The sequence below is a fragment of the Myotis myotis genome, unplaced genomic scaffold (assembly GCF_014108235.1).
Source record: "Myotis myotis isolate mMyoMyo1 unplaced genomic scaffold, mMyoMyo1.p scaffold_m19_p_3, whole genome shotgun sequence".
Classification (NCBI taxonomy): domain Eukaryota; kingdom Metazoa; phylum Chordata; class Mammalia; order Chiroptera; family Vespertilionidae; genus Myotis; species Myotis myotis.
In genome coordinates this window covers 181,828,541-181,841,690 of record NW_023416335.1, presented here as the reverse complement: position 1 = coordinate 181,841,690, position 13,150 = coordinate 181,828,541, and the positions used below count along the sequence as shown (strand labels likewise).

At 36.5% G+C, this 13,150-nt stretch overlaps 1 protein-coding gene across 7 annotated transcripts in view; it reads right to left on the bottom strand.

Annotated features, from left to right (window-relative positions):
- The window catches only part of ST8SIA1 (ST8 alpha-N-acetyl-neuraminide alpha-2,8-sialyltransferase 1), a 144,942-nt gene that overhangs the window by 38,777 nt on the left and 93,015 nt on the right, over positions 1 to 13,150 (bottom strand). For 6 of the 7 annotated variants that reach the window (XR_004966008.1, XM_036298719.1, XM_036298720.1 and 3 more), the window contains exon 4: positions 10,329 to 10,421. Coding sequence is in view for 6 of the 7 variants with exons in the window: in XM_036298719.1 (XP_036154612.1) it covers positions 10,329 to 10,421 (93 nt within the window). In the remaining variant the exon portion in view is untranslated. Of the gene's footprint in view, positions 1 to 2,601; positions 2,630 to 10,328; positions 10,422 to 13,150 lie in introns of those variants that run through there. The other variant, XM_036298723.1, reaches the window with a different exon arrangement.

Genomic DNA, 13,150 nt, shown 5'->3' with positions numbered 1-13,150 from the left:
CCTCTGAATTCACTTATATTATGGCAGGTGTTAGAATTCTATCAATGGATGCCAAGCCTTGATGCAAACACTGATAAGATGCTCCAAGTCTGAAGAGAAAAGAGTCAGCTGGCAGAGTAGATATGGAAGTTTTAGAAACATAAGCTGAGATGTGAGTCATATAGAATTTTAAAGACAAACTGCTATAATCTTCTTTGGACCCAAATTATTTTCCTTAATACTCAAATTATTTTTTTAAAAAGCACACACTCATCTGCTGATGGGAACTTGAGCTATTTCCAGATCTTGGCTATCCTATATAATAAAAGGCTAATATGCAAATTGTCCCTTCAACTGGGAGTTCGACCAGGGAGTGGGGCCGGCCAGCCAACTGCCCGTGGCCCCTCCCCCCAGCCAGCCCCACCCCGGACCGGCCTCTCCACACCAAGTGGAGGTGGGGCCAGCCAGACCCGACCCATGCATGAATTCGTGCACTGGGCCTCTAGTTGTAAATAATGCTGCTATGAAGATAGGGGTACATATATTCTTTCTGATTTGTGTTTTGGGATTCTTAGGATATATTCCCAGAAGTGAGATCACTGGGTCAAAAGGCAGTTCCATTTTTAATTTTTTGAGGAAACATACTGTTTTCCACAGTGGCTGCACCCATCTGTATTCCCACCAACAGTGCACTAGGGTTCCCTTTTCTCCACATCCTCACCACTTGTTTGTTGATTTATTGATTATAGCCATTCTGACAGGTGTGAGGTGATATCTCATTGTGGTTTTAATTTGCATCTCTCTATGATTTGTGACCTTCAGCATGGAACTCTTACCCTTTGCAATAGCATGCATGGACCTGGAGAGTATTATGCTAAGCAAAAAAAAAAAAAAAAAGCCAGTCAGAGAAAGATAAATACACATATGATCTCACTAATATGTGGGATCTGATGAACAAAATGGGACCAGGAACATGTATACATGGAACAGACTGGCGAGTGCCAGAGGGGCAGGGTAACTGGATAAAGAATGTGAAGTGATTAGCTAAAGAATATATGCAGACCCCAAGGTCAGGGACAATAGTGTGGTGAAGGCCAAGGGAGGGTTCGGTGGTGAGGGTCAGTGGAGATGGACAAAGGGGAAGGAAATGTAAGACATCTGCAATAGTGTCAACATTAAAAAATTTTAATTAATAAAAACGGTGAAAAATAAAATAAAAAGTGCACAAAATAAACAACTGTTTTTCCCGGCAATATCTCCACATTCCCAATTGCCTTTAGTAAATAGAGGCAGTAACCATGGGATAAAGTCTCTTCCTCTTGTATGAGAAAGACTATCCAGGCTCTACTGGATACAGAAACCTCAAATAAATACCAGGGTCTCATATCAAGTTCACCCAGTGACTCAAAAGCTATAGGCTTACAAATTTTAAAAGGTTAACTCCACCGTGATTTATACTGCATTTGTTCTGAAGCTTTTTTATTTCCTAATTCATGACAACTTAAAAAAAAAATAACCAGGTTTTCCCTGCTAAGCATTCCACTAATACTGTTTTTGAAATATCTGTTACTAAAACATTCGTCTCCTCAGCTTAAGATAAGAAATGCATTTTAACTGACACCAAAAAAATTCATTGAATTTCCTTTTATAAGACAATTTAAACCAAAAATTCAGTTTGGAGATTTTTAAATGTATCTATTACTTATTCATTCCATAAACATACACTGTGCATGTCCTGTGTGCCAAACAACTTGCTGGGACCTCAATGGCACAGGTAAGAGATTCTAACCCCACACTGCTCACACCTATACTATTTTCTCGAATATGCCTGTATAGAAACACACATTCAGAATCCTGCTACTCTGTTTTAGTGGCCGCAAATAACAATCTTTCCCAAGTTAGAGATTTCATACTTAAAAATGAATTCTTAATGTCATGATAGGTCAACTTAGTTCAACTTGTTATCTTTTAAAATCATTTGCCCAAATATGTATGGAACTGCTGTGATAAGAAAAATGGCTACTGAGGTTTCAACTCTGTTGCAAGTCGAGAAATAAGCTTTGAGAACTCTGATTTCTTCTTTTAGATGATGCTATCATATAATGACTCAGTCTGGGCCATTTTTGTATAATGCAACCCTCGGAAAATTAAAGATGCTTACATATACATCCATGAAAATTTTGCATAAATTGTAGAAGGGGTTCAAGGAGCCTCTTAAAGCCCCTTAGGTAGACCCCAAGACCTTGACAATGTCTACTGACTGTGAGTAACTCCAGTGTGTGCGTCATGTTTCACTCAACTTTGTATTCCCTCTTCCAGAGCAGATTTCAAAAGGTATTAGTTGAACGAGTGCTTCTGCATCTTGGTTCTCATGACACTTGAATCTTAATCTCCCTCTCCCCCTAGGAATTTCCAAATCCTCTACTTCTACATAGATACTTTCCTAAAACATCTGCTCGGGACTAATTTGACAGTCTAAACAGCTTTCTCTTTTCCAAACGCTACTTTCATAATTTTCCCTTTTCCACTTTACAAAATAAAAGCATACCTCTTATTATCCCAAATATTACAAGGATGCAGAGTGTAAAAACCACCAGACCACCAAACCAAAAAAAATATTTCCAAGATAAACAGCTCCTAAGGCAGTGTCCTTTGAGAGAAAGCAAAAACATTTCAAAAAACATAAGAAACAGAAAGACTGTGCCTTATTTTATTCAGGGGACAAACTCTTGGCAATTTCCGTACCTTATTTATATAGTCAATAATTAGAGTTCAGAAATGAGATTACTATATGGGGTTACATTTTAGCATGTGCTTGAATTAAAAAGTAGTCTGCCTTTCCTGACACAAAGTCAACTCAACTTACTGAATCAATTTGACAAAGATTACTGACATTGCTACGAGGATATGTCACATCAGAAGAGTTAAATCTGTATTTCTCAGATTTTGACTGTATATATTTAAAGCCTATGCACAGTATATAATGCCCTGAACATACATTCTTGCCAGCTATTTAACTTTGTAGCCAAAAAATCAAGTGATTTAAAAATGGTCAATGAAATAAAGATGGATTTAAAACATTCTTATAAGGCATATTTAAACAAAAATATTTAAAACCCATTCGGTTAGTTGGTATGTTGATAAAGAGTAATCTTATGCATGGATCATTGCTGCCATCCACCTGCAAAACCCAGTGAAGAAAGGAAGAGGACAATAGCAATTGAACATCCAACAGGCTCTGCAGCTATATTAGAACAGGCTCTCTCCTCCCAGCCCATAAAAATGTAATCAGAGCCTTTTCTCATCTTGTGTCACAGGCATCCTAACTAATCTTTTTGTTCTGGGTGCTATCACAGAGAACACATTTTACACCCATTGAATAACAACTTACTGAGATGATATACTTCATGTTAAGTGTTGTTACCACACCACACACATATACACACAGACAAGGGCACAAGGAAACATTTGGAGATGACGGATGTATTTATTACCTTAACTGCGGTGACAGTATCATGGGTGTATGCATATACCCAAATTCATCAAAGTGTATACATTAAAGATGTGCAGGGTTTTTTTGAATATTAATTATACCTCTATATAGCTGTTTTTCAAAAAATAAGAATGCATTTAAACAAGTATACTAAAAAAGTGATAGTAATTTCTGTTAAATCCATCAACAAATATGAAGTTCTCTAACCTTATTGTTTTGTACCATAATCATATGGCCTCATATATATTTAATTTTTCTCAAGCCCGTTTTATCTTTTTATAATATGTTTTTATTTATTTTAGAGAAAGGGGAAGGGAAGGGATACTCGAGAGATAGAAACTTTGATGAGAGAGAAACATCAATTGGCTGCCTCCTGCAAGAACCCACTGGGGCCGAAGCCGGTTTGGCTCAGTGGATGGAGCGTCAGTCTGCGGACTGAAAGGTCCCAGGTTCGATTCCGGTCAAGGGCATGTACCTGGGTTGCGGGCACATCCGCAGTAGGAGATGTGCAGGAGGCAGCTAATCGATGTTTCTCTCTCATCGATGTTTCTAACTCTCTCTCTCTCTCCCTTCCTCTCTGTAAAAAATCAATAAAATATATTTAAAAAAAAAAAAAGAACCCACTGGGGATCGAGCCCGCAACCCGGGCATGTGCCCTGACTGGGAATCGCACTGTGATCTCATAGGTCAACGCTCAACCACTGAGCCACCCTGGCTGGGCAAGCCTGTTTCATCTTGATACTGATATTTTCTAAGAGAATTTTGTAGTGAAAACTCATAGTGCTTATAAACCTTGGTGGAATATTTTTTATAAGAATCAAGAATTTGGAGGACAGCTGAAAATTAGTGGTACTTAGCATTTCCACTGCACAGCTTTGCCCAATGAGTTTAATTTTCAGTCACATGGAAGTGCAAGATACTGCCAACATCTTGGGTTTGAACAGCTTTGAGAGAAGACTGTATAAAATGTGAATAAAAAACTTCCCCAATCCAGTACTCTCCTTCCCCTGGGAAGGACCACTGTTGTTCTTCATAGTTTTACTTGCTCTGTATGTGTCCCTCAGCCATACTGTTAATTTTATTTTTACCTTTATATAAAGTTCTACCGTATTTTGTATGACTTACTATTTTTTCTCAACATCAGGTTTATGAATTTCATCCATTTTATTATGGGTAGTTATATAGTTCATTGCTATAAAGTATTCTGTTATGTAAACATTTTCCTATTTATTCATTCTATCACTGATGCACAGTGGTAGAATCAATTATGTTATCTATTTATTTATTTTAATACTCACCCGAGGATATGCTCACTGACTTTAGAGAAAGGGAGAGTGAGAGAGACACAGAGAGAAACATCAATGTGAGAGAGAAACATCAATTGGTTGCCTTTCATACATGCCCCAACCAGGACCGAACCCCAATCCAGGCATGTGCCCTACCTGGGAATTGAACCCATGAGCGGGACGACACTCCAAAAACTGAGCCACACAGCCAAGTGTCATAACTATTTTAGAGTTTAACTACTATAAACAACTATCATGCACTTCTCCCTATAGTTACTGTTGTTTTTCTCTAGGCAGCGGTTCTCAACCTATGGGTCGTGACCCCTTTGGCGGTCGAATGACCCTTTCACAGGGGTCGCCTAAGATCATCCTGCATATCAGATATTTACATTACGATACATAACAGTAGCAACATTACGGTTATGAAGTAGCAACGAAAATAATTTTATGGTTGGGTCACAACATGAGGAACTGTATTTAAAAGGGCCAGACGGTTGAGAACCACTGCTAGGAATGGAACCGCTAAGGTATGGGGTAGGTTCTTCTTCAACTGCATTAGATAATGTCAAAATGCATTCCAAAGTGGTTGTAATTATATTCACTCCAACTAGCATATATGTTACTGTCTATTGCTTTACATCCTCACCAACAGCTGAAACAATTGTTGCCACCTGATGGATATGGAATAATGCCTCATTTGAATATTTATTTGCATTTTTCTGATTATTAATGAGGTTGAGCATATATTCATTCATTTACTTGCTATTTAGACTAGTGCTTTGAAATCTGGTTCTGACATTTTTTATTGGGATTTTTGATTTTCATATTAATTTCTTCCTAAATTAAATGAGTTATTTATATATTCTGAATGCAAGTCCTTGGTTAATTGTCTTCTTCTATAATGTGGTTGTACTTGCTCTGCTTTTAGCATGTCTTTTTATGAATAAAAGCTCCTTATTTTAATATATCAAACGTATCAGTCTTTTCCTTTCAATTAGTGCTATTTATTTAATAAATTACAAAGCCTGTGCTGTTTCCTACAAGATTTCGTTTTGCTTTTCAAGTTTCAGTCTCCACTATCGAGAAACAATGCTTTGTATAAAGTATGAGGTAGAAATGTAATTTCATTTGTTTCCAAATAGACACCTGTCTCAACATCATTCTGAAAAGTTTTTCCTTTTCTCATTGATCTACAATATTACCTCTGTCATATATTAAGAGTCTCTATATATGTGGATCTGATCGAGGGGCCCCTGTTCTGTTTAACTGATCAGTTTGTTTATCTCCGCACCAATACCACATTGTCTTCATTATAATAGCTATATATAGGTACTGGATTATAATATCTGATAGAGTAACTCTTCCAACCATTTTTTTCTTCAAGCGCTCCTTTGATATTCTTGGCTCTGCATTTCAACTTGTCAAGTGATACACAACCATATTGAGGTTGTGATTAGAATTTCAATGAATCTATAGACCAATTTGGATAGCACTAATGCCTTTACAATACTGAGTCTTTTAGTCATGGACATGGTATATCCATACATTTAGTCAGGTTGTCTGAAATGTCTCAATAAAATTCCAAATTTTTTCCATAGAATGCTTGCTTTTTTGTGTGTTGAGTACATCATATTACTTGATGCTATTGTAATAGTATATCATTTCCTTATTTCACAAAATAGAATAGTTATATTCATTTTGATTTTTAATCCAAATACCTTGCTACACTGAATACATTTTTAAGCGAAAAAATTTAAACTTTCCAAAATAACTTGTCACTTATGAAAACTCGATTGTTTCCTTGTACAATGCATGGATCACCTGGAAAGATCACCTGGTGTGATGGTAACTGATTAGGAGCATGGGTTTTGGATTGAGCTATGTCTGGGTGAAGTCCCAGAATGATTACTAGCAACTGTGAGTATAAGCAGGTGGCTAAACTTACCACATCACATTTCCTTTTTCTGTAAATACATATTTAAAATATTCTACCTATTAGGATTGTTTTGAGGATTAAATGTTGCAATGTATATAAATAGCACAAAATCTAGCACATGGAAATGCTGACTAAATGATTAATCATAATGATTTGTATCATAATGATTCTTTCTTGCCTTGTATTAATTGTTTATGTTGAACATAAGTCTTAACCAACAGGTTTATTTTGCCTCTTAAGTATTTAATTGTTTACACTTTCCTTTCTCCTGTAGTTTTCATAATTTTTCTCAATAACACAATCTTTCTCTCTCTCTCTCTCTCTCTCTCTCTCTCTCTCTTTCTCTCTCTCTCTCTTTCTCTCCCTCCTCCCTTCATCTTGCTCCAAATGTTGCTCTAAATATTTTTGTTCACTTTCCTTTTAAAGTCTTACTATCAACTCCACATATGAAGTTATGGAAACAGAATCTTTTACCCTTGGATGTCTCATTTCACTCCACAAGAACACCTATTCCTTCTTAAAAGTTATTCCCAAATCAAAATAATAGTTAAAGTAATATATTATGGTTATGCAAGATGTTTCTATTGGGGAAAATGAATGAAGAGTACATAGGAACTTCCCATACTTTTTTTGGAACTTCTTCTGTATCTGTAATTATTTGTAAAAGATGTTTAAATAATCAAAAAATATTTCTGTGAGTTCTCTTGCCCTTTTGTTCATTCTCTTGAACCTGGGACAAACTCATCCCAAATTTAAAAACTACTCATCCTTAGGGTTCCCAGAGCCCCAACACACTTAATTGAAGCAAAAGGACACCATCATCACTGGTGATTTTCTGCCAACTTCCTGATCAGACCCCCATGAAAAATAATAAATAAATAAATACACACATTCAAGAATTGAGTGAGAGTCAATAATTAAACTTTAAGAGAGTGATGTTTTATTTTCTCCTTCCACATTAGCTACGTCAAAAACAAATCACCCTAAAAAGTAAGTATCAAGCTAATCTTTGGTCATTCAATTTATTGATTCACAAATTTGACTGTCATTTTTTATTTTCAATGACATATTTTTAAAGACTAGTTTATTGATTTTTAGAGAGAGAAGAAGAGAGAAGGGGAAAGAGAGATAGAAACATCACTATGAGAGTATAACATCGATTGGCTGCCTACTGGGATTGAGCCCACAATCTTGGGCATGTGCCCTGACCAGGAATCAAACTGGCCATCTTTCAGTGCACAGGACAACACCCAACCAACTGAGCTACACCAGCCAGGGCTTCAGTGAAATTTTAGAAACTAATTGTTCCATGCTTCCATATTTCCAAATATCAGAGAGAAAGAATGTTCAGAGATAAAAAATAATACTAATGATAGCTAACACTTATATAGTGCTTACAGTATACCAGGCACTGTTCTAAGCATTATATATAATTAAAATATATAGATATATATGCACATACACATATAGAGTGGGCCCAAAAATGTATACACACTTTAACAGCTGATAGCTCAATTTTGAAAATAAAATGTATTTTAACATCCACTGCCTTTATAATTATTCAAAGTGTGTATTTACACTTTTGGGGATGCCCCTATATATATGCACATGTATACATATATATACACATGTAGTATAATTCACTATAATAAAAGTATTATCCCCGCTTTACAAATGAGGAAGCTGATGGAGACAGTGTTAAGTAACTGAGCCACGCTCACACAGCCCATAAGTGGTGAACAGGGAGTAAACCCAAGTCATCTTAGAGTACAGAATCTTCACCACTAAACCCTCAAGTCTTCCAACTCAAAGAACCTCTCATTAATGTGCTAAGCAACATGAATTTCAAAAGACCCATTCTAAGATAAATGTTGGTAAACTATCTGAATTCAAATGATAAAAATAAAATTTTTAAAAGTTATCAGTGGAGAGAGAAAAGATTTCCCTTGAACAAAAATTAAATTTCTATTAGACTTCTGATTGGCAACACTAGAACTTAAGATGATAATAAAACAATAACTTCAAAGTCCTGTAGAACATATGAAATATCTGAAAAAAGTTTACCTAATATTAATTACCATTTTTTTCAAATGGGGAGGTTTGGGATGATTTGTTGTTTACCTTCTTTGTACTTTTCTCTTTTGTTTTAAATTCTGATAATGAACATGTCTTTGTTGAAAACAATAAAATTATTGTTATAAAAATAAAAATATTCACATGAACTAAATTTCTTAAATATGAAAAATGAAACCATAAATTTACTAGATAAATACAATATAATATTTTCTCATTGGAGGAGATGTGGAAATGAAAGATCATCCGAGGAAAGATTTTTTTTTTATAAAAAGAAACTATAAAGAAAAAGATTAACAAATTACATAAAAATGTTAAGTTCTGACAGGACATAAGTTAAAAGATATGTGACAGATTAGGAGAAAACATATGTTTCATACATAGCAAACAAAGATTTAATATCAATATTATAAACAGTTCCTCTAAATCAAATGGAAGATATTTTTAAAAGCACAAATAAACAAGAAATACAAATAGGCAATTCATCGAAGTGCTAATAGCCAATACCCACTCAGCCCCTCTTGTATTCAGAAAAAAATACATATTAAATAAGTAAGTAATGTACCATTTTTCACCCAACAAACTGTTAAAAATTTAAAGGTTAATAATACATAATTAGGATTAGGAAACAGGCAGTTTTACCTGTTACTGGAGAGGAAGTAAATGGTACGTTTTGGAAGGGTAATTTCACAATATCCCTCAAAATTAAAAATTATTTGGTTGTGTTTCCAGACATCTATTTTATGGGAATACTTACCTAAGAGCCAAAACAAGTAGTGCAACAGTGTTTAAAAAGTGACACACAAGTGCTGGCCACTTGCATAGGACTTCCTTAGAGGACAAGCACCAAAGCCCAGATGTCTGGATATTTCACTCTTAATTGCGAGCTACACAAGAGAGTCTAAAGGCAATGTCTGACTCCGCTTTTCACAGAGACTGAGTCATTTTCCACAATGAACAGTCCTTGGAGAAACAGCCTACTGATGGGCTTCATCAACTAGAGATTGGCACACAGAAGCTCCCACAGCAGCTGCCAAGATTTCTGGAATCAATACTAGAGCAGGAATTTTCCATTTTGCTTTCCCATATCTGGTGGATATAATATAATATCATCATGCACTCCTATACATTCTGACAATATTGTTATTTTTATGCAAGCATATGCAGTAGATTGATCATTTCTTTATCTTTATTCTTAACAAAACTGATATTAATTCAGTTCAACAATCAATGCCAATCAATAAGTTGGGACCGAAGCCAACAAATTAGAAAGTAGTAGTAATGAGTAAGCAGAATATTGTGTTGCTTCTTTGAGCAAAACAATGGGTCCTCATGTTATTTCTACCGTCTCTGAAGACAAGAAACAGAATCCCAGCAGGAGCATGAAATGGTGTTTGGATTCCCATAATCCTGCCTAGTTTATTTACAATTCCCTTCTTCATCCTTCCTGCCTGTCCAGATGGTGTCCTTCTTTGTTTCCTATGCTCACTGTCTTTAGATGTTTAGTACTTCAAAAGCTTTCCTCTCTAGTCCCTCACCAACAGAACTCATAAATGCTTACCTTTGCCGAATTATGCTGGGGTTAGCTGTCACTAGATGACTTTTGGATCCAACATCTTTAGTGTATTCACTTGACAAGGGAGGAAGATTGCATCTAGGGAAACAAAAACAAACATTTTAGAATGAATTACCTACCTTCAGACTGTCAGCTATCACAAAAAATAGGAATTTTACTAAGTCTAGCTCAATTCACAAATAACTTTTATCACCTCTCCCTTTTAATGGACATCAGATGACTATCAGCACCTTCAAAACACTGTCATACAAACTAGTCCTATTTTAGAAGAAAGAAAACATCAGCTGCAGAGGTAAATGATCTATGAAAGGAAAGAGAAATAACTGGAATGAATTTATTCCATTCAAAATATTTTTGAAGTGGGAGGACAGGGAGTATTAGACCTGAAATTGCAGCTCAGGAGAGTGTGGGACACAAGAGGACACAGGGCCTACACTGTACTCTGCACACCTCTAAACCTCAAGAGACAGGGAGGAATTGTATGTTTTTTTCCCTTTTTTCCCCCCAAATTCTAAATTATAATGGTACATTCAAGGCAAAACCTGCCTTGAATGTACCATTATAATGTGCTAAATCAATGCATGTCCCCCTTTTGTGTACATGACCAGTGTATGGGTTGACTACTGGTGAAGTCATAGTTGTAGGGAGCTGATGTAGGGTTAAGCCTCGGACTGACCTGTGGGCAAAGTCACAAACAATTCCCAGCTGAGAGGGCACAGTCCTCTTAGCATAATTAGGCTTGACCTTATAACACTCCCTAGATCTTATCTGGGAATCTAATGGGCTGAGGAGGTGCAGGAAGTATAACCATGGTGTAAACAAGTGAAACTCACAAGAACAGTGTAACTTGGGATCTTTCTCTGGCCTCTGCCAGGCACAGGAAGATCCACGAGATTAAGGAAAGCTAGAGAGTTCTGAATGCTGTCTCCGTGTAAAACATTCTTTGCCAACTCCGTCCACACCTTTGGGGAACCCCTGGATCTGCTGGGGCTGGCCCCCAGCACATAGTGATCTGTCATCTAGAGAAATGAAATGATTATCCACCATTCCAGGTCCGCCAAGGAAGAGAGTATGTTTTCCTGATGATGGAAATAACACTCTCTCTCTCTCTCTCTCTCTCTCTCTCTCTCTCTCTCTCTCTCTTGCTTTTTGTGGCCATGTCTTATGAATGTTTACAATGGAAAATATGGCAATTGCAAATCCAAATCCCATGGCTTTCTGACAGTGGGAAATTAGACAAATTATTTCATCAGCCTGGCCTCAGTTTCCCCATTAGACAAATGAAGATAGTGTCTTCCTTTCCAATAAGGTTGTTGTAAAGATTAAAATGAGAAATATATAAACAGCCCCTACCTTTATGTCCCACACATAGTAAAAGCTCAAAAATATCACATATCAGAAATAGCGTTGTCAATTAATTAAATACACATCTATTACTTATGACAATCTCAAATGAATCTAAGTTTCCACTAGGTTTTATTTTATTACTGTGTCCTAGTTTCCCCTCTCCACCCATATCTCTAACCTGACTTCTACCACATCCGAGCATCACTAACTTTTATTACTTCAACAAACTAAAGCATTGTTTGTAGGTAAAGAGGTCTTACAAATATTAATGTCTCTGCAGTTCCCCAACTAATAAATTTTTCCCAAACAAATTTTCCCCAGGACATGGAATTTTCCGGGCACCCACTCAGCTGATGAGCTCAAGTTCCCTGGTGTTGTCTCTTACTCACCCTGTGACTCCTACCACATCAGGGCATCCTAGGTAGAACCCTGTCTCAGTTGATTTAGAGTCTTCCTTTCATCTGCTCTTTGGTAATGAGATACTGGTTTTTGTGGCAGCTACCCACAGATTAGTCAGCTAGTCAGTGACTTCTGAGTGTCCACTGAGAACCAACACTGTGGGGAGCCTGGGGGAAGCCGAGTCCCAGAGCCTGCTCTTGAAGCATCTCGGGCCTTGCAGTCACATGACACCCCATGTGGTTTCTGAGGACCCTCAGGAGGGGGTGAGCTTATACATTAGCAACCAGGCTCATCTGGCAGTGGGCTGACTGTGGTCTTGTGATTTAATTGATCTTTGCAAACACAGGCTAAAATCTGGACATCTGTCTCTTGAAGAAGCTTTGATCTTGATGGTCCTTCATAACATATGAAAACCAACCAGTCTACATTAAAACTATAAAATCTGAATATTGCTAAAGAGTGCTGTCAACCTGCTTCGTCATTATTAAATGAAGCAAATACTTTGTTTTTCTGTGTGTTCCTTGTGGGTAGATCCATGCCTCAGATGTCTAGGTTCCTTCATACCTCCTACCATAAACACGCAAGAAAAACTTGAAGGTACTGACTGCCAAATCCTACAGCAGAGGGAAATGCTTAAAACAAAAAAGATAACATTTTATAAATGCGTTCCTCTAAAATAATGAAATTATATTTTGGTGTGAATATCTGCTTTAAGTTCTTCTGGGACAACTTTCTCTTTGAGTGCAATGTCTGTGACACATCCCTGTAGCTCCTTTCTCAGAAAAAGCACACTATAATTTTATTTTATTTTTTTTTTCATCAACTGATTTAATAGATAAACCAACAGTAGTTTATCTATATAATAAGGTAATTATACTTCAATACAGCTGTTTAGAAAAGATTTTGTTTTAATTTTACAAGCAATGGGAAACCACTTAAGATTTATAAATGAAGAAAAACTATTGAAAAAATTGCCAGTAAAGAATTATTCAGATTAAAATATAAAACTAGACTGAATGTCCTTGAGCAGCTCCAGGAAGGCCTGCGGGGATGGCGCCTCC